Here is a 21,280-nt window from a genome sequence, read left to right on the forward strand (position 1 = left end):
ACTCATCTTGCTGGCAACCTCAAGTGTCCCGTGTCCATTGTGACATGTTGTACATGTTTGAAATAGCAAGGATGCTTTGATTACTCACACTGCATTGTATCTTAATCTCTCAACCCTCCACACCTTTTTACATTGTGCCCTGAGCCCTGCTTCATCGTTTTCAAAAGGAAATGATGTACAGCAGAACAAGTCCTGCAAGTTGTGTCAGTTATGCTTAAAAAAGCAAGAATTTCTCAACTCACTGACAAAAACCTCGCTCACTGAATCGAAGCCTTCACTTCCATCTTTTGACTCAAGAAGCGAAGGTGTCTGGTGCCCTCTTAGGTTTCAGCTTGAACCATTCATTGATTCATTGCTGTGAACATAACAGAACTGCTGCACAGTTGGACTTGGGACTCCATTGGGGTAAGGAAGCAAATATTTATATTGGCATGGCTGTTTCCAACTATGCATTTAAAATATGACTATTAGACATAGCTTTGTATTACTGATGTCTACTTTACATCCACTAATTTACTGTACTCAGATTTTGCAATTACATTTAATTTCAATTTCATCAAATCATTTTTTTAGGGTTGGTACATACATGCACACGTTACATTTGAAATGGTGGTTTTCTGTGCCATGTTTTGCAGCTGTTATTTGAATTGTGTGATTTTTAGGAATTCTAATCAGAATTTCTGCAATCTATGCTTGTCCTTTCTATGGGTGCTGCTTTTAAATTATATATATATATTATTGATTTCAGATTTTTGCTCAGGCACAACTTTGATTTCAATTGTGCCATTATACCAGATCCTGCCGTCATAAAAGGCTGTCAAATGTGGCAATAATAAAAGGAATGCATATTATTCTGAAGGATGTGACAGGTCAACATACAGAATAGCCTTAAGACTGATAAATTGCAATGCCTGGCTTGTCAGGGTGTGGCTGCCCTATGAACTGTGCTCTGTCCGCTGGATATAATGATCATACTGAGCAAAACTGTACTGTAGCAGCTAAGATTGCCTAATTGGAATTTCAATTACTTACACCATGTTGCTGTATTTGTTAATCATACACCTCTATTTAAATATGTGGAAATGTAAAGATGGCTTCTAATTGGAGAAAATATGTAAGCCGAGAAATGTATCTGTTACAAATACACACACAAATTCAGTTTGTCACAGACACTCGATCACTCATGGCTTAAACAAGTCAATACTTCACCATGAGTTTTTTATGTCTGGTATCAATAACCACACAACTGCATAATTATGAGATTATAACAAAAGTCCTGATGTGGCAGACCCCAGATCACAATCCAATCAAGACAGCATAATTTCTCTTAATTATCTTGGCTCTTGATAATTGTCTTGGGTCTTGTCTTGACCATTATTTGTCATTCAGTCATTCTCTACCGAGCAGAATATCAGCGTGATATGACAAATAAGGTTTGATACCTGACAGACTCTTATTTCTCATTTGGGCCTATATAAAATGTAGTGAACAACAGGCTTAGCTGTTGACAAAGCTTATATATGCCTCTAAAGTGTGCAAGCAAAATTAACTGCTCTTTTTAGTGGAGTCTAGCTTTGATAACCAAGTCTAAGAAGATGAAATTCTTGAGTAGTCTACACCCACGGTTAGAATCTTGAATAGTGCCAGTAGAGTTGTGACACTACTTTGTCCAAGTTACCCAAAACTTGTCTCTCCAGAATGTTCGCATATCTGATTCAGTATGTCTCACAGTCAAAGTGTGGGCAGAGTGTGTTTTATCTCCTTTAAGCGTCTGTTAAATCATGAGTCACTGCCACACAGAGGCAGAGGATTGACGACTGGGGCAACCAGAGCTGAATAAGGCCGAAGCATTCTTGTTCTGTTATTAGGGTTCAAAAAACAGAACAGAGCCAGATGCTGGCACTGTAATTAGTGTCCAAAAATTAAATTTTGGAAAGGCCACACCAATCACACCATAAGTCCAACTGACTTGGAATTGGACACACGTCCAGCTCAGTGTGCTCTACAAGACAGCCTGGCTTTGCAGAAAAATGGCCATATCTTGTTAACAATTTGTCAAAAGTCATAAATCTGGGTACATGTTTTCACTTGTGGCTATATTTGAAGTTGAGTTGTTTGCCCATTGGTACGCATAGTAGAGCTAAAAGTAAAGCAAGCTATCACATCAGTCATGCAATAAACCCTGCCTTCAGGAATGTAATGTTCAGTTTTTATTGAAACTGTTGGTGTTTTTACTCTTTAGTATCATTAGTGATAGAAAAGGGGTGGGCAAAATCTTAAAAGTATCTCTCAGTATAATACAGTGCAATTAAACAACACTATAAGCTGCCACCTCCAAACTGTCCAAAAGTTTTAATCAACACTTCTTAATCAGTTTCAACAAGAACTGAACAGCATAACCGTCACAATGGTAGGATTTATTGTTAGACTGCATTAGTTTCAGCTAAGAGTACCTAATGAACTGAGTGTATATTAGAATGGGCATTTGTGTGCGCATGTGTTCTGCATGTGGAAATGTACTTGAAATGTATTAATGATGACTTCTTAATATTTCACAGGAACCACACACAAAGAGGATGGAATCCCTCATATTCCTCCTGCTATTAGCAGGTATTTGTTTGGGTGCATGCTTCTGTGTGTGTGTGTGTGTGTGTGTGTGTGTGTGTGTGTGTGTGTGTGTGTGTGAGAGAGAGAGAGAGAGAGAGAGAGAGAGAGAGAGAGAGAGAGAATGGAGAATGGAGAAGATGAAGGGACACTGTCATTTATAATACTTACAAAAATAACATTGTTTTGAAGTGGACTAAATACAGATCTGATCATTGTGACATTGTTTCCTACAGGACAAGTGGCAACAACGTCAGCTACAACTGCTAATGCGACAACAGGTAAAACTATGATACTTCTTTGCATTCTTTTAAGACAACAAGAACAAGTGGGTAAAATTAAATGTGCAGCGAAATATAGGGTAAAGGCAATGTATTCACATGGTGCCGCATGTGAGCTATGAGTTATCTTTACTGACCTGTTATCAAGTGCAGCAGGTGGAGTTAGCAATTTTGTCCAAACCAAACCAAATACTTTCATTATTAAATAGTTCACATTACATAACCAGGATGTTGAGATTGAGAAATACTTTTGTTTAGGTTGATCTAAATCACCTTGGTAAAAACTACTGACAGTCACTGCTGAGCTCAATAGTAATAAGAGCTCAGCAAGCTCAAACTTACAACCTCTGGACCCACAGAGACACTCTGTGACACCGTATTTTTAATACATGTTATATTGATACTACTTACATTTTTGAACATTGTAGTACATGGTTCTAAAAATCTGTCCTATTTTCGATGGATTTTCTTTGTCTGCAGAAGAGTATGTTGTTGTTTGTAGCGCTTCAATATTAAAATATTAAATTAAGTAATTAGTGCATAAATTTAGTAGAGATGAATTTCTGAATTTTTGCTTGATCGTATGGGTAACAGCCCATACTACTTTTTAGGGGAAAATTTTAAATGATTTGTAGGGAAATACAACAATAATTATCAGTTACCAAAAATTAGAACATGCAATTTACTATGGTTCAGCACCCAACTGTCTTTCAAAAATACTTTTTGGAGTTACTTTGTTAAGAGTGAAAGTATATGTATAATAGTCACCTGTTTTCAAAGATACATATCATTTAACCCCTTTGATAGAGTTTGGAGCTGAGTTCCAAGTATGAGGAAGAGTATTGAGAAAATGGCTAGCAAATTGCTGCTTTTGGTCTTTTCATGTTTTTTTCTTTTTTTCTTTTTTTCTTTTTGACTGTAAGAAATATGTAAAGTTGCCAGTTTATTCACCAAAATGTAATGACAAATCCAACTTAATTTGTCATGTTAGATGTCAACATGACCTCACACAATGAGTGTTTCTGATTTTTTCATTTATTATGTAAAGTATTTTGAATGACCTTTGTCGATGAAAGATGTTTTATAGTAAATTAACTTTATTTGCCTTGTCCTGCCTGTCATGATAATGTAATTTTTAGTCATTTTATGTCTTATAATTCAGGAGTATACAGAGTTTTCAGATCCCAATAGAAAAGTACAGTTTTGGCTGCTTTTGGAAAAAGCACTTTACAAAAGAAAGAAAGAAAGAAAGAAAGAAAGAAGAACAAAAAGAAAGACAAACAATGAAAGAGCATAATCTCTTACTGATGGAGAACGTTGATTTCATCCTCACAGTAACAAAACTGTTTAGTATTTTTACAATGATATGCACTGCTCCACCTTAAACTAACCTCTGGAATAGTAAAAATACATCAACAATGACAAGATGTTATAAAGCTTAATTAGCTGCACTGAAAAATGAAACGTTCATGTGGTTTTACTCTTTTCATTAACATTTTCATTTGCAGTTGACACAACCCCACCATCAGTCAACATGACCTCACCACCAATCAACTCAACATCACCATCGGTCAACATGACCTCACCACCAATCAACTCAACATCACCATCGGTCAACATGACCTCACCACCAATCAACTCAACATCACCATCGGTCAACATGACCTCACCACCAATCAACTCAACATCACCATCGGTCAACATGACCTCACCACCAATCAACTCAACATCACCATCGGTCAACATGACCTCACCACCAGTCAACTCAACATCACCATCGGTCAACATGACCTCACCACCAATCAACTCAACATCACCATCGGTCAACATGACCTCACCACCAATCAACTCAACATCACCATCGGTCAACATGACCTCACCACCAATCAACTCAACATCACCATCGGTCAACATGACCTCACCACCAATCAACTCAACAACACCCTCGGTCAACATGACCTCACCAACAATCAACTCAACATCACCATCAGTCAACATGACTTCACCGCCATTTGATCCAACATCACCATCAGTGAACTTGACCTCACCAACATTCAACCCAACATCACCATCAGTCAACATGACTTCACCACCAGTCAACCCAACATCACCATCAGTGAACATGACCTCACCACCAGTCAACCCAACCTCACAACAACCAGTCACCCCAAGTGCTCCAGATACAACCACAACAGCTGCCCCACCACCCAAGCCAAAAATTGAGTTGGGATTTAAGTTGCAAGACACCTTTACACCAGCACTTAACGACCCATCCACACCAGCGTTCAAGGAGTTAGAAGGCAAAGTAACCACAGCTGTAAGTTCACATATATTCTATTCCTTTTTTTTTTTTTTTTTTTTCTTTTGCATTTTTCCACAATCAGATTCCAAATCATGCATGAAAAGTTTAGATGACAGAACTTCAAAAGGTGTTGCTTTCTTCAAGAATTTAAACAAGATTCTCAAATTACATGAAACTTTGATTCTTGTAGAGGGACTGAGTTGTCCACACATTGTAGCCAGTAACAAAATATAGGTCAATATGTGTGTGTGTGTGTGTGTGTGTGTGTGTATATATATATATATATATATATATATATCAGTGATATCAATGATTGTTCTGTTTGAAGAGGAGAAATACAACTTCTTTTCAGACAATAATGACCACACATGAATGAACATGAAATTAAAAAGAGAGCACAGAGCAAAGATGAAATAGTTGAGGCATAATATCAACTTTCTTGGTACTTATTGTATTGTATTCTGACTTTTACCTCCACAGCTCGACAAGGTTTATTCTGTCAAATTTGGACCTAGTTTCAATCGAACTGTTGTCAACAGCTTCAGGTATGCAACTTTGCTTCTTCTATTACATTTTCAAAAATGTATTTGTCTCAGCTTGAAAAAGACAGTTATTTATAATGACTGCTGTGCCTTACTTTTATATGTAGATTACTGGATGCTTTACGCTGTTGTAAATGAGAAAGGACAGCGTTTAGATTACATCAATGAATTTGATTTGTCCTTTCATCTAAAAATAGTCATACTTGTCATGAGACTACAGTTACAACATTAGCCAAATCAGTGTACAGCATTCAATGATTAATTGATAATTTTGTAAAAAATTAATCCTGTTACAGCCAAGGATCAATTGTTGCAAACGTTGAGCTGATATTCAATGAGGTAAACACACTGCCAAATGCCAGTTCAGTAGCTGAAACTTTGGTAGAGGCTGTTTCCAGCTCAAACTTTTCCCTGCCTGTCAACACAACATCTATAACTGCGACTGGTAAGTTGGTTTGATTCCTCCCTGACTTTGGAAATGTTTTTAACATCCAGTACATATCCAAAACATACAATATATTTGCCTTAACAAAATAACTGACTTCTGATTGCCGATGTGTTTAAACTTAAATTTTTAGTTGTGGAGACACCAACTGAAGCTCCTGCTACACCTTCAACTTCACCAAGTACAACTCCTTCACCAGGTAGTAAAACATACCCCCCTGCCGCTTTTTTTTTTTTTTTTAATTCTCTTTAATATAGAACCTCCAAAGTCCGGAAAAACATTGTTTTATCTTGTACAGACAAGTTATTATCATGTTCAGACAAGATACTATCCTCGCACACATAACATATTACTTTGTGCCCACACATTAATAAATTGTTTGCAAAAGATAACTGCACATACAGCTCTGGCTTGTGTAAACAAGTTATTATCTTGTGTCCACAATTCTATTGAGTGCACAAAACACAAAATAAAAAGTATATATATAATCTTTAAGGACTTTGTACATTAAATAATGTGTATAATAATAACATAATTCTGTCATTTTATTTCAATAGCCTTTTAATTGTTTGGGAGTTGAAACACCTCACTTCAAATGATTTGAGTTGTCATTTCAAGTGAAGAAAAAAAAAAGGAAAATAAATCCATGTAATTCATAGATTCAATGAATTTCTCCACATTTATTCTTATCACCAGATAACCCTACATCACCATCAGTCAACCCAACCTCACTACCAGATAATGCAACCTCACCATCAGTCAACCCAACCTCTCTACCAGATAATGCAACCTCACCATCAGTCAACCCAACCTCTCTACCAGATAATGCAACCTCACCATCAGTCAACCCAACCTCTCTACCAGATAATGCAACCTCACCATTGGTCAACCCAACTTCACCACCAGTCAACATGACCTCACCAACAGTCAACATGACCTCACCACCAGTCAACCCATCATCACCACCAGTCAACATGACTTCAACACTAGTCAATCCAACCTCGCTACCAGTCAACATGACTTCACCACCAGTCAACCCAACCTCACCACTACCAGTTACCACAATGCCATTGCCAGGTAATGCAACCTCTCCTATAATCAATGCATCATTTGATTTTCATTATAATTTTGACAGCTTCACCAACAGTCAATGAAATACTGCAATTTTCTTGCTAAAATGACTGATAGACTCAAAAATGGAGCTACAATATCTGTGCTTGTGACATTGCTAGGACTGAGTGCAATTTGTTCATGCAGCTTGACTTACTCTAATGAGATATTGATTGTCAATAAATATTGAATTCCTTTTTTAGGTAATGCAAGCTCCCCCCCTGTAACTATGACATCAGTCACGCCAAGAATCACAACTATTGGTGCTCCAGATACAACCACAACAGCTGCCCCACCACCCAAGCCAAAAATTGAGTTGGGATTTAAGTTGCAAGACACTTTTACACCAGCACTTAACGACCCATCCACACCAGCGTTCAAGGAGTTAGAAGACAAAGTAACCACAGCTGTAAGTTCACATATATTCTATTCCTTTTTTTTTTTTTTGCATTTTTCCACAATCAGATTCCAAATCATGCATGAAAAGTTTAGATGACAGAACTTCAAAAGATGTTGCTTTCTTCAAGAATTTAAACAAGATTCTCAAATTACATGAAACTTTGATTTTTGTAGAGGGACTGAGTTGTCCACACATTGTAGCCAGTAACAAAATATAGGTCAATATGTGTGTGTGTGTGTGTGTGTGTGTGTGTGTGTGTGTGTGTGTGTGTGTATATATATATATATATATATATATGGGATTTAAGTTGCATATATATATATAAACTAAGAACAATGCACATACATATGTGTAACACATGGCATTATATTTTCAATGCTCAAGTTTGAGATGGAGGTAGGACAGCATATTTAGAGATGTGAGTTTTCACATGTGACCTACATGCATTTTTGAAGTGAAAACATGGTAAATGCCACAAACAAATGATTGTTCTGTTTGAAGAGGAGAAATACAACTTCTTTTCAGACAATAATGACCACGCATGAATGAACATGAAGTTAAAAAGAGTGCACAGAGCAAAGATGAAATAGTTGAGGCATAATATCAACTTTCTTGGTACTTACTGTATTGTATTCTGACTTTTTTCCTTTGTTTTATAAAATACCTCCACAGCTCGACAAGGTTTATTCTGACAAATTTGGACCTAGTTTCAATCGAACTGTTGTCAACAGCTTCAGGTATGCAACTTTGCTTCTTCTATTACATTTTCAAAAATGTATTTGTCTCAGCTTGAAAAAGACAGTTATTTATAATGACTGCTGTGCCTTACTTTTATATGTAGATTACTGGAAGCTTTACGCTGTTGTAAATGAGAAAGGACAGCGTTTAGATTACATCAATGGATTTGATTTGTCCTTTCATCTAAAAATAGTCATACTTGTCATGAGACTACAGTTACAACATTAGCCAAATCAGTGTACAGCATTCAATGATTAATTGATAATTTTGTAAAAATTAATCCTGTTACAGCCAAGGATCAATTGTTGCAAACGTTGAGCTGATGTTCAATGAGGTAAACACACTGCCAAATGCCAGTTCAGTAGCTGAAACTTTGGTAGAGGCTGTTTCCAGCTCAAACTTTTCCCTGCCTGTCAACACATCATCTATAACTGCGACTGGTAAGTTGGTTTGATTCCTCCCTGACTTTGGAAATGTTTTTAACATCCAGTACATATCCAAAACATACAATATATTTGCCTTAACAAAATAACTGACTTCTGATTGCCGATGTGTTTAAACTTAAATTTTTAGTTGTGGAGACACCAACTGAAGCTCCTGCTACACCTTCAACTTCACCAAGTACAACTCCTTCACCAGGTAGTAAAACATACCCCCCCGCCACTTTTTTTTTTTTTTTTTAATTCTCTTTAATATAGAACCAGAAAAAAAAAGGAAAATAAATCCATGTAATTCATAGATTCAATGAATTTCTCCACATTTATTCTTATCACCAGATAACCCTACATCACCATCAGTCAACCCAACCTCACTACCAGATAATGCAACCTCACCATCAGTCAACCCAACCTCTCTACCAGATAATGCAACCTCACCATCAGTCAACCCAACCTCTCTACCAGATAATGCAACCTCACCATTGGTCAACCCAACTTCACCACCAGTCAACATGACCTCACCAACAGTCAACATGACCTCACCACCAGTCAACCCATCATCACCACCAGTCAACATGACTTCAACACTAGTCAATCCAACCTCGCTACCAGTCAACATGACTTCACCACCAGTCAACCCAACCTCACCACTACCAGTTACCACAATGCCATTGCCAGGTAATGCAACCTCTCCTATAATCAATGCATCATTTGATTTTCATTATAATTTTGACAGCTTCACCAACAGTCAATGAAATACTGCAATTTTCTTGCTAAAATGACTGATAGACCCAAAAATGGAGCTACAATATCTGTGTTTGTGACATTGCTAGGACTGAGTGCAATTTGTTCATGCAGCTTGACTTACTCTAATGAGATATTGATTGTCAATAAATATTGAATTCCTTTTTTAGGTAATGCAAGCTCCCCCCCTGTAACTATGACATCAGTCACGCCAAGAATCACAACTATTGGTGCTCCAGATACAACCACAACAGCTGCCCCACCACCCAAGCCAAAAATTGAGTTGGGATTTAAGTTGCAAGACACTTTTACACCAGAACTTAACGACCCATCCACAGCAGCGTTCAAGGAGTTAGAAGACAAAGTAACCACAGCTGTAAGTTCACATATATTCTATTCCTTTATTTAATTTTTAATATTTTATTTTTTTGTATTTTTCCACAATCAGATTCCAAATCATGCATGAAAAGTTTAGATGACAGAACTTCAAAAGATGTTGCTTTCTTCAAGAATTTAAACAAGATTCTCAAATTAGATGAACCTTAGATTCTTGTCGAGGGACTGAGTTGTCCACACATTGTAGCCAGTAACAAAATATAGGTCAATATAAATATATTATACATAACTAAGAACAATGCACATACATATGTGCAACGCATGGGATTACATTTTCAATGCTCAAGTTTGAGATGGAGGTAAGACAGCATATTTAGAGATGTGAGTTTTCACATGTGACCTACATGCATTTTTGAAGTGAAAACATGGTAAATGCCACAAACAAATGATTGAAGAGGAGAAATACAACTTCTTTTCAGACAATAATGACCACACATGAATGAACATGAAATTAAAAAGAGAGCACAGAGCAAAGATGAAATAGTTGAGGCACAATATCAACTTTCTTGGTACTTATTGTATTGTATTCTGACTTTTTTTCCTTTGTTTTATAAAATACCTCCACAGCTCGACAAGGTTTATTCTGACAAATTTGGACCTAGTTTCAATCGAACTGTTGTCAACAGCTTCAGGTATGCAACTTTGCTTCTTCTATTACATTTTCAAAAATGTATTTGTCTCAGCTTGAAAAAGACAGTTATTTATAATGACTGCTGTGCCTTATTTTTATATGTAGATTACTGGATGCTTTACGCTGTTGTAAATGAGAAAGGACAGCGTTTAGATTACATCAATGAATTTGATTTGTCCTTTCATCTAAAAATAGTCATACTTGTCATGAGACTACAGTTACAACATTAGCCAAATCAGTGTACAGCATTCAATGATTAATTGATAATTTTGTAAAATTTAATCCTGTTACAGCCAAGGATCCATTGTTGCAAATGTTGAGCTGATGTTCAATGAGGTAAACACACTGCCAAATGCCAGTTCAGTAGCTGAAACTTTGGTAGAGGCTGCTTCCAGCTCAAACTTTTCCCTGCCTGTCAACACATCATCTATAACTGCGACTAGTAAGTTGGTTTGATTCCTCCCTGACTTTGGAAATGTTTTTAACATCCAGTACATATCCAAAACATACAATATATTTGCCCTAACAAAATAGCTGACTTCTGATGTGTTTAAACTTAAATTTTTAGTTGTGCAGACACCAACCGAAGCTCCTGCTACACCTTCAACTTCACCAAGTACAACTCCTTCACCAGGTAGAAAAACATACTTTTCCCCCTTTTTTGCAATCTTTCTTTAATATAGAGTCTCCAAAGTCCTGAAAGATGTTGTTTCATCTTGCACAGACATGTTATCATGTTCACACATGATATTATCCTGTGCACACACAACATATTATCTTGTGCATAAAAAAACTTTAATAAATTGTTTGCAAGAGATTATTGCAAATATGGCTCTGGCTTGTGCTAACAAGTTATTATCTTGTGTCCACAAGTTATTCTATTGGGCGCACAACATAAAAAATATATATAATCCTTAAGGACTTAATCTTTAAGACATTAAGCAATGTAATAACATTTGTAACAAATTGTATATCGTTTTAATTGTTTGGGGCGTGCAAACACCTCACTTCAAATATTTCGAGTTGTCATTTCAAATGAAAAAAGGAAAATAGATAATAGATAATTCAAACATTCAATGAATTTTTCCACATTTAACCTCACCACCAGAAAACTCAACCTCACCATCAGTCAGCCCAACCTCACCACCAGAAAACTCAACCTCACCATCAGTCAGCCCAACCTCACCACCAGAAAACTCAACCTCACCATCAGTCAACCCAACCTCACCACCAGAAAACTCAACCTCACCATCAGTCAACCCAACCTCACCACCAGAAAACTCAACCTCACCATCAGTCAACCCAACTTCACCACCAGAAAACTCAACCTCACCATCAGTCAACCCAACCTCACCACCAGAAAACTCAACCTCACCATCAGTCAACCCAACCTCACCACCAGAGAATTCAACCTCACCACCGGTCAACCCAACCTCACCACCGGTCAACATGACCTCACCACATGTTAACATGACCTCACCACCCATCAGCCTGACCTCACAACCTGCCAACCTGACCTCTCCATTGGTCAACCCAACCACCCCACCAGTTAACATGACTTCATCACCACTCAACACAACCTCAGTCCAACCAATGTCCACTGTGTCAACGCCAGGTAATGCAAAGTCTCCAACACTCAGTACATCACTGCTAGCTGATGCAATTGATGAAACTTACATAATTGCAACTTGTACAATTTGATGCCAGTTAATATTAATATACTTCTAGGTACTGTAACCTCCCCACCAGTAAATGGGACATCAGCACAACCACTTACCACAACTGGTGCTACAGCTACAACTGATGCCCCAGCTGATTCAAAGATCGGGTTGGGATTTAGGCTGGACCAAACCTTTACCCCAGAGCTTGGAGACAGGTTGTCTGCAGCGTTCAAGGATTTAGCAAACAAAATAGAAGCAGCAGTAAGTACAGTGACATTTCTTACTATCCTTAGTTTTGTACTGGCCAAGTGAGGGGTTATATTATAGTATATGCAATCCAAAATCTAGTGACTGTTAAGACGTTCATCCTTCACACAGAACAGTTTGAAATCATTTTTGTTACACTGGTTGCACTGTTGCACATGGGAAGAACAGTTCTCTCTGATCAACAAGAGAAACTTCTCCAACCTCTATTGCAGCACTATTGTATAAGCCTGTTGCATTAATTTTCAAGTGGTAAACTTGAAAAAGTAGGCTAGCCATAGTTGCGCGAATCTGTGACTGTTTGGGTACAGTATGATATAAAACCAATGAGTATTCAGATGGAACGTGAATACATGGATTATGCAGCTTTGAAGTATAACTGGAGGATGAATAATAAAAATCATGTAATAGTGTAGTAATGGAAATTCTCTCATAACTCTCATCCTTATTTTTAGATGTAATTTTAACTGTTTGTCAATTTCATTTCTCCAGCTTGATGCCCTCTATGCAGACAGATTTGGAAGCAATTTCATTAGATCTGTTGTCATCTCTTTCAGGTATGTGACATTACTCTCTTTATGCAACATTTGAGAAGCAAAATAATACATTTTTTATATTAAAGCTCTGCACATAGCACTGTGCACTGTTGGAATTCAGTCATCATTCAATATAAGCTGTCCTTGTCTCAATCTTTCGAAGCACTGTTGTTTTTTGGCCATGGGTGCATTTGAAAATGTGTTTTTTCAAATCTGATTGTTCATTTACTTAATCAATAATGATGAAAAAATTAATATATCATCATTTGATTTTGGGGTGTCACAACAAACAAACAAGACTAATTATGATAACAATAATTTCTCTTACAGTGCAGGTTCAGTTGTGGTAGACTCTGAGCTGATATTTAATAGCACCAGCTCAGTGCCAGAACCTAGTGCTGCAGCAGATGTTCTGGTGGAGGCAGCGTCGAACGGTTCCAGCGTCTCCATTCTAGCAAATGCATCAGGCGTTGTTGCAGCAAGTAAGAGTTGTTTAATATTTCTTGCTTTGTCATTATTATGAAATGCAGTATGAAGGACAGCACTTATTACTGCTCCCAAAGTTCCTGCAAATGCAACACCAATCTGAATTTTGTTGTTACAGAAATTGGTCTATCAACATCAGCACCTACATCTGTTACGGCTACACCCATCACCTCAGCTGCTACAGCTACTCCAACTGCTGCCTCGACAGCAGCTCCCAATGTTACAGCCACTCCGACTGCACCTCCTAATAGTACAGCTGCTCCAACTGCTGCTACATCTGCCCCAACTGCAGGTCCCAATGTCACAGCCACTTCCACTACTGGTCCAAATACAACCGATGCCCCAACAGCAGGTCCCAATGTCACAGCCACTTCCACTACTGGTCCAAATACAACCGATGCCCCAACAGCAGCTCCCAATGTCACAGCCACTTCCACTGCTGGACCATCTTCTTCTTCTCCTGCTATTTCCACTGCAGCTCAAACGGCAACAGCTACCCCCACAGCAGCTCCTACTGCAACAGCTGCCCCAACTGCAGCTCCAACAACAACAGCCACTTCCACTGCTGGACCAGCTTCTTCAGCCAACACTGCATCAACAAATCCTCCAACGTCCGATGAGGGAACCCTGGGTGTTCAGTTTAGTCTCGACCAAACATTTACATCAGATCTCGCCAATGCATCCTCAGCAGCGTATCAAGCTTTAGCTGCACAAGTGGTCACAGAGGTAAGATGCCCATGCACTATAATAGCATGCTTTTTATTCCAAAAACCCTCAGTGAGAATTGTTTGAAATGTTTGAAATAAAACCACAGCAATTAAAACCACTGAAACTGTGAAATATTCAACAAATTTTACTTTTTGGAAATAAATCTGATCATCATGCACACTGAATAGACTCACGTTGCTGAAATTCTTGCATTGATGGAATTCAAAATTTGGTCATTTTATTTGTCCACAGAACTGTCACTGTGAAGCAACAAAGCTAATTTTATTGTTCAAATACCCCATTTCTTTTTTCATGCAGAAAAAAACATTTAAGATAGCAGAATCCACACCAAAAACAGAACAAAACTTGTGCATTTGTTGTATGCCATTAAATTGCAAATGAAAGTAATGTTGTCTTTCAGTTAAACAAAGTGGGTACAAAGCTGTATGAATCATCCTTCAGTCGCAGCATCGTAAACAATTTCATGTAAGACTACATTTCAATCACTGATTTGATTTTTCTGGACATTTGCTAGTCACTTGCCTTTAAACTGTGTTGTTTTTATTTCTCTTTGTCATTGTAGGAATGGATCAGTTGTTGTCAACTCAACCCTTGTGTTCACCAATAAAACCTCAGTTCCTTCGGCAAGCAATGCAACTTCTCAACTCAGCAGTGAACTCACGAGCAACTCTTCCTCCCTGAACATTATACCAGGCAGCATTAGTGCAAGTAAGTAATTAGAGACAAAAAAACTAAACTTAATGAATCTCTTCATTAATCTATTCAAAGCCAGCGCATGCTATAATGTCATATCAATTGACAAACTATTGTTACTGGTGCAGCTTCTTCTACTGCTGCTTCCACTGCAGCTCCAACAGCAACAGCTGCCCCGACTGCAGCTCCAACTGCAACAGCTACCCCTACTGCAGCTCCAACTGCAACAGCTGCCCCAACTGCAGCTCCAACTGCAACAGCTACCCCAACTGCAGCTCCAACTGCAACAGCTGCTCCAACTGCAGCTCCAACTGCAACAGCTGCTCCAACTGCAGCTCCAACTGCAACAGCTGCTCCAACTGCAGCTCCAACTGCAACAGCTGCTCCAACTGCTGCTCCAACTGCAACACCTGCCCCAACGACAGCTGCAACTTCTGCAATATCTACTACCACCACTGCCACAACTACTGCAACTACACAATCCACCACCACTGCATCAACAAATCCTCCTTCACCCACTGAGGGAACCCTTATCCTGAAATTTCGTCTCGACCGAACATTTACAACAGATCTCTCCAGCCCAACTTCAGCAGCGTTTCAGGCTTTAGCTCAACTAGTCATTCAAGAGGTAAGATGCCTGTAACAGTGTGCTTCTCACAAAAAAACCTTCTACTGCAATAAATTGCCATTTTACTATGTAACAGTAGTAATTGCACTATATTGGAAGGGTTTTTTTTTCTGGTCTAACTGGCTACAAGTTAGCAATGCCCCTAAGGTGAGGGTCAGTCCAGATCCTAGTTGGGCTCAATCTGCATTTTCTTCAAACTTTAGCAATACTCCTGTCTTGCAGGACAATAGGGGAACTGGGCATTTTTGGTGAGCTGTTCATTGGTGCTTGCTACCATTTGTTGTGTGTGTAATTGCAAATTACAGTGAATTTGTCTTTCAGCTGAACAGAGTGTCTATAAAGCTGTATGGATCAACCTTCAGTCGCAGCATCATCGACGCATTCAGGTGAGACTAAGTTTCAATCACTGACTAACTTTTGCTCAACATTTGGCATCCACTTGCTTTTAAAAAGTGTTGCTTTTTCTCTTTGACACTGTAGGAGTGGATCAGTGGCTACCGATGCGACCCTCGTGTTCAATGATAAAAATTCAGTTCCTGCAGCAAACGAGGCAGCTGCAGATTTGAGCCGCGAACTTGAAAACAGCAGCACCCTGAAAGTTATAGCAGGCAGCGTTTCTACAGGTAAGTTATTAGAGACTTCAAAGTCAAACCTTTCTATTTTATGGTTTACATTTATTTGTCTATTAAATATTCAATGCATGTTCCAATGTCATATTTGTAATTCTCTGATATTTTTTAATTATGAAAGGCTCAACGTTCGGATGAAGTTTCCTTTTAAGCCTGCATTCTAAACTTGTGAAGTTATTTTCAGTCCAGAGAATTTTACTGACTAATGCCAATGCTTTTTGTAATATTTCAGAGTCAACATCAACAACAAGCAGTGCTCCTCGACCCACAATGGGCTTATTGGCAGTCTTTTCACTAACACTGCTGGCTGTGGCACAGATGCTGATAGACTTTTAGGTTGCAGATACACTGACTTGGACAACTGCTTCTTCTCTGCTATCAAGTGTGGAAAGAGCAATGTACCAATCAACAAAAAAATGACATAACAAGTGTGCATTTTGAAATTTACCAACACAATACCATGTGGTAAAAAGATGTGTACTGTGTGTCAAAAATTTAGAAAATTTCTCAGTATTTTCAACATTTGATGATAAAATCACTTTTTAAATTTTATTTAAAGAACTAATCATTAAGATTGTCATACTACATTTTATACTTTTCGGGCATTTTTGTAGCAGTTGCCATTCAGTTTACTTGTTTTGTAAATGCTTCTTTTTATGCAATTTTTCATGTGGAATTGTTAACATTTAAAAAAATATCAATACATATGTTAGAGGATAATGTACTATATATTTATTTTCAATTAAAAGCATTGTAAGATTCAGCAGGACACAATTTGCATCCAGTGCCATTGTTCAGTGCAAATGATGGAAGAAGTGTGCAGCTCAGGTTGTTGAAGTGACATGATCTTGATGCTGGAAAACAATGATTCATATTATGCCTGGAGTTTTTAAACATAACCATGGAGATGACCTCCACTTAACAACATGCAGTTTATGGTGGGTTACCTTAACAACACTACAGGTGCCATGTAACAATACTGTAGGGGGAAAAAATTGGTATTGAACATAATGTTGGGTTTTGCAGAATCATCCAGTATCAAGTGAGTAGTTTGGCAAGTGGATTGCTGAATGCTAGTACAAAAGTGTCTAGGTCCTATCATAACTTTTACAAAGATTATTTAAGATTTTAATTAACAGATAAAATATAATACTGATTCTTCTTGTATATGCTTGAGAAGGGGTAATAATAAAGATATGCATCTTTGAAAATGGCCTTATGGGTTTTTCAAATTCTTCTTTTTGTCTCTTTTTTAAATAGATAAAAAGAAAAAAGAAATCCTTTTATATCAATAGGTCATGGGTTGGCTGTATATCAGTTATGTGACAACTAATTAGTACCGAGCCATTTTAAAACTTAATTTTTCGTATTTTTAACTGTATTTGTAGCAAGGTTTCTGATCATTGCAAAGACTTACAGCAGATTTCAGGGGAATGGAAGGGAATAGTTCACAATGTGGACATGAAAGTAACAGAAGGAAGCCTGGGCCTTTTGTCAACTGAGAACGTTTTGAAGACGCTCTTCCTGGCAAGATTCTGCTATTTGTTTCACGTCATGTGCAATTCTATCATGCCTTACACATCCCTTTGTCAGAAAACGGTTGCTAATTGAATCCCACATGGGAAAAGAGTAACCGGAATATTCATGACTCAGCTCATGCAAATGTCCTTACAATCACTGAATTATCAATTCCCACTGATGTTTGTAACATCTTTACTTTCATCTTTTCTTGGGCATTTGCACCAATTTTTGACCTAACATCTATGCATTTGTTTGCTATAACGTCCCAATATAAACTACTACACTACTGTTTGAGTATAGCCTTTACCGCATACAAACGTGCAAATATGAAATTGACTTGCTGCTGCTTGGTCCTGTGACTGCAGTAACAGCGTTATCTTTGGAATGGTGACCACAGCCTGTGTATGAGGTACAGAGAACAAGAACAAGTTTAACTTGGGCATGTTAAAACAGGCAAGCTTGTGTAGGTCGAAAATTAGTCGATGTTTAAGTTGAATTCATCTAAATGTAAATCTAGAGAGCAAAAGCTTTCAAGAATTTCTGAAGGGTGTCTTATCTATAATTCAAAGTATCTCTTGTTCCTATAGCAATGGCTGTATTGTGAGATTGGGTCTCCCAAAGAATTTATCAGGAAACGGAATCAAAATCATCTGGACTAGAGGGGAGAAAAACATCTTAGTCTACATTTAGCCCTTCATTACTTGAGCACCAATTAACTGCTGAAGTAGCAACTCCACACACTTTCTAGAAGGGTAAAAAGCTTTCTAATGGCCTCGATTGGAAGTATGATTATGTAGTGAATTATGCACGGGTATACTCAAAGACTAGGCTTTTTTTTTTTTGTCTTTGGCTGTGGTATCTTCGCACAATCCTCAGAGTAGTTAAGAAATAATTTGGAATGTACATGTTGCTAACTACTAACAAGAGCACCATAAATTCATTCTTGGGCCACATAGTTACACATAGTTCAACATAGTTTCAAATGGTTGCATTTATGGACATTTGGATGATTTTGATATTCTGTCGGTACAAACCTAATATCTATATAAACATCAGTCAAGACCAAGTTTTTAGAAAGGTTGCACAGATTTTCTGGCACATGTGCAAGTTGTACTGTATGTTAATATGCTTTCATGGTTAATTATATGAATTCGGGTCGCACATGGAAGTGGGGTTTTATTAATCTGAACAAAAGACACACATGATGTGTGTACTTTGTGTATACACAATGCTACATAAATGTAATTATTAGTAATGAGTGTATAATCCAGTGATTGCTATTGACAGTGATTTGCCTTGTTCTCATAATGTGCATGTGATAGCAATGACACACCAGAAGAGGGCTGCATTGCCCCAAGCACCATCCAAACCAGTGCGTGTGTACATCTTTCATCCCAAAAATGTTTTGTTTACTGTATTGTGTGCTCTGTGAGTTAAGGTCATACAGTCCTGATGTTACCCCTGGCCATGGCCACAACTTTTGATCGAAAACAAAGAGCCAGGGAGAACAAATTTTGAATGGAACCAAGACGAAGGCAAAGAATAGAAGGATGCCAAAATAATTTAGCAGATTTTTTTTTTTTTTCTGAAAGAAACCATGTCTGTGTGGTTTTATTTATTTATTTATATATTAAAAAAAATGTCAGTCCCCACATAAAAGCCTAAACATCTCAGATAAAATCAAAATGACTGTTATATAAAGGCATATTCAAATGCATTCATTTATATTTATTGTCCTCTCAGTGGATAAAGACACTTTGACTCCATGGACCATCTTAAAATGAATATGAAGAAATTTAGTCTTTTGTGTCTTTATCTTTTCAATATTTTTAACTTTTACAAAAGACACCAGAGAGTATATCATACAGTGGTGAATGCATTCTTCTTTTTTTCTTTTCTGAAGCGGATTCAAGGCTTCAAGGATGGAGAGTACAGTATACTGTACATACTGTAAAGCAAATTTGACTTTACTTGACAGAAGAGGAAGCCTCTATCATGTCAAAACAAAGCCTTGAATATGCACAGACCCAAGACACTGTAACTTAACAGTTCAGGCGAGGAAAGGAAAGTGAGAGAAAACATGCTAACTTGCTTAAGTCAGGAGTCCTTTGTGAATATACAAAGGTAAGATGTGGCACTTAATTAAAACTCTTTACAGGCTTCTCATTGTAAACAAAGGAGCTGGAAACCTTAAAAAGTCAGTTGGATATGCAGTTTTTCAACCAACTCACAGTTTTAGCATTAACATTAGCTTAAACTGGCTAAAGCTGGCTAATAAAATCTGCTAGCTAGCTAACATTTGTCATTATTTCAGCGGAAAAAAAAAAAAAACACCGTTTAGAAATGAACTGTTTTTGATTACTTCCATGTGAAAGCGAAGACCTATTGTTAAAAAATTAACCTTTAAATGTTGAGAGAGATATCTGCCAGTGTTATCTTCATAAACTGCACTATGTTGCCAATGTTTTCAATGGCAAAACTTGCAATGTCATTTACGTATTCATAATGTCACACTGAGCTATTTACATATAGGCCTATACATCATCAAACTAATCATTTAGGACAGTGACAGAAGAGAAAGGAGTCCCCCCAGCAAACAGGGGGAATCAATTTTGGGTACATACTGTCTGGCTTAAGGTGCTGAAGCTGCCAAAGGGCTCTCAAAATTTGCCAGATCTTGCCGAAAAGTCACCACAGTGGCAACATAGCACTACTGCAAATCTGAATCACAATCCTGAGGCTCTTTTTCTATTCATAGTGAACTCTTCCAACTCTTAACTTAAATTTTGTTTTGACTTCAACGAATGTAGCCTGGCTAAAGGATTTGTATGACACTATGGTTACATTACAATCTGTTAAATATTTGTCAAGCCTCTGACAAATGCTTAATGGAGTGAGATTTCAAATACTGTGTTTTGGGGTTTTTTGGCACAAGTAAGTGAAAAGTGAGATCAAATGAGATAAAACTTTATTGACCCCACACATTTTGTTGTTACAGACAGCAAGAATAAATAGGAGACATACAAAAAGAACAAACAGACAATAAGACAGGCTAAAAACAAATATATATTTGTACATTATATAAACAAGAGTATAAGTCTTTAGAAAGATGGCTCAGTTTCACAATGAAAGACTTGAACTGCACATGAGCAAGATATGGAAAAATGGAAGCAGACAAGCAAAAGCAACAGCTAAAATCAGTCAGAAATATTCCAAACATTACAAAGACCTTAACAAGTGAGTGTAATATTACCTCCTAAAAATTAGTCAGACTTTACATTTCTCTTGAAATACATATACAATGGCCAGAATGCTAAATAAAAATTTAAAGGATCACATAGAACTACAGAAGCATAGTCAGTGTTATACTGTTGATAATGAAATGTGTAATTGTATTAAATAGGTCACTTTATTTGCCCCTGAGTAAATGCAACAAAACCCAGAAATCAACCTCTCTTCACTCCTGTTTCAGAAATAAAAGAACAGATGTGCAGACAGTCTAC

General features: G+C 37.5%; 1 protein-coding gene across 1 annotated transcript; it reads left to right on the forward strand.

Annotated features, from left to right (window-relative positions):
* The first annotated feature begins 231 nt into the window (after nt 1-231).
* Nucleotides 232-16,886, forward strand: LOC143319860 (uncharacterized). The gene is made up of 28 exons (XM_076729103.1): nt 232-405; nt 2,559-2,610; nt 2,841-2,885; nt 4,394-5,202; nt 5,668-5,732; nt 6,026-6,174; nt 6,308-6,373; nt 6,871-7,251; nt 7,488-7,693; nt 8,357-8,421; nt 8,714-8,862; nt 8,996-9,061; nt 9,199-9,537; nt 9,774-9,979; nt 10,567-10,631; nt 10,924-11,072; nt 11,199-11,264; nt 11,739-12,245; nt 12,359-12,552; nt 13,048-13,112; nt 13,422-13,573; nt 13,696-14,303; nt 14,707-14,771; nt 14,869-15,014; nt 15,128-15,627; nt 15,949-16,013; nt 16,108-16,250; nt 16,489-16,886. The coding sequence occupies exons 2-28, from the start codon at nt 2,577-2,579 to the stop codon at nt 16,590-16,592; spliced, it is 5,409 nt and encodes a 1,802-aa protein (XP_076585218.1). The 5' UTR covers nt 232-405; nt 2,559-2,576; the 3' UTR covers nt 16,593-16,886.
* Nucleotides 16,887-21,280: the final 4,394 nt, after the last annotated feature.

This window comes from Chaetodon auriga, chromosome 4, assembly GCF_051107435.1.
Source record: "Chaetodon auriga isolate fChaAug3 chromosome 4, fChaAug3.hap1, whole genome shotgun sequence".
Lineage (NCBI taxonomy): Eukaryota > Metazoa > Chordata > Actinopteri > Chaetodontiformes > Chaetodontidae > Chaetodon > Chaetodon auriga.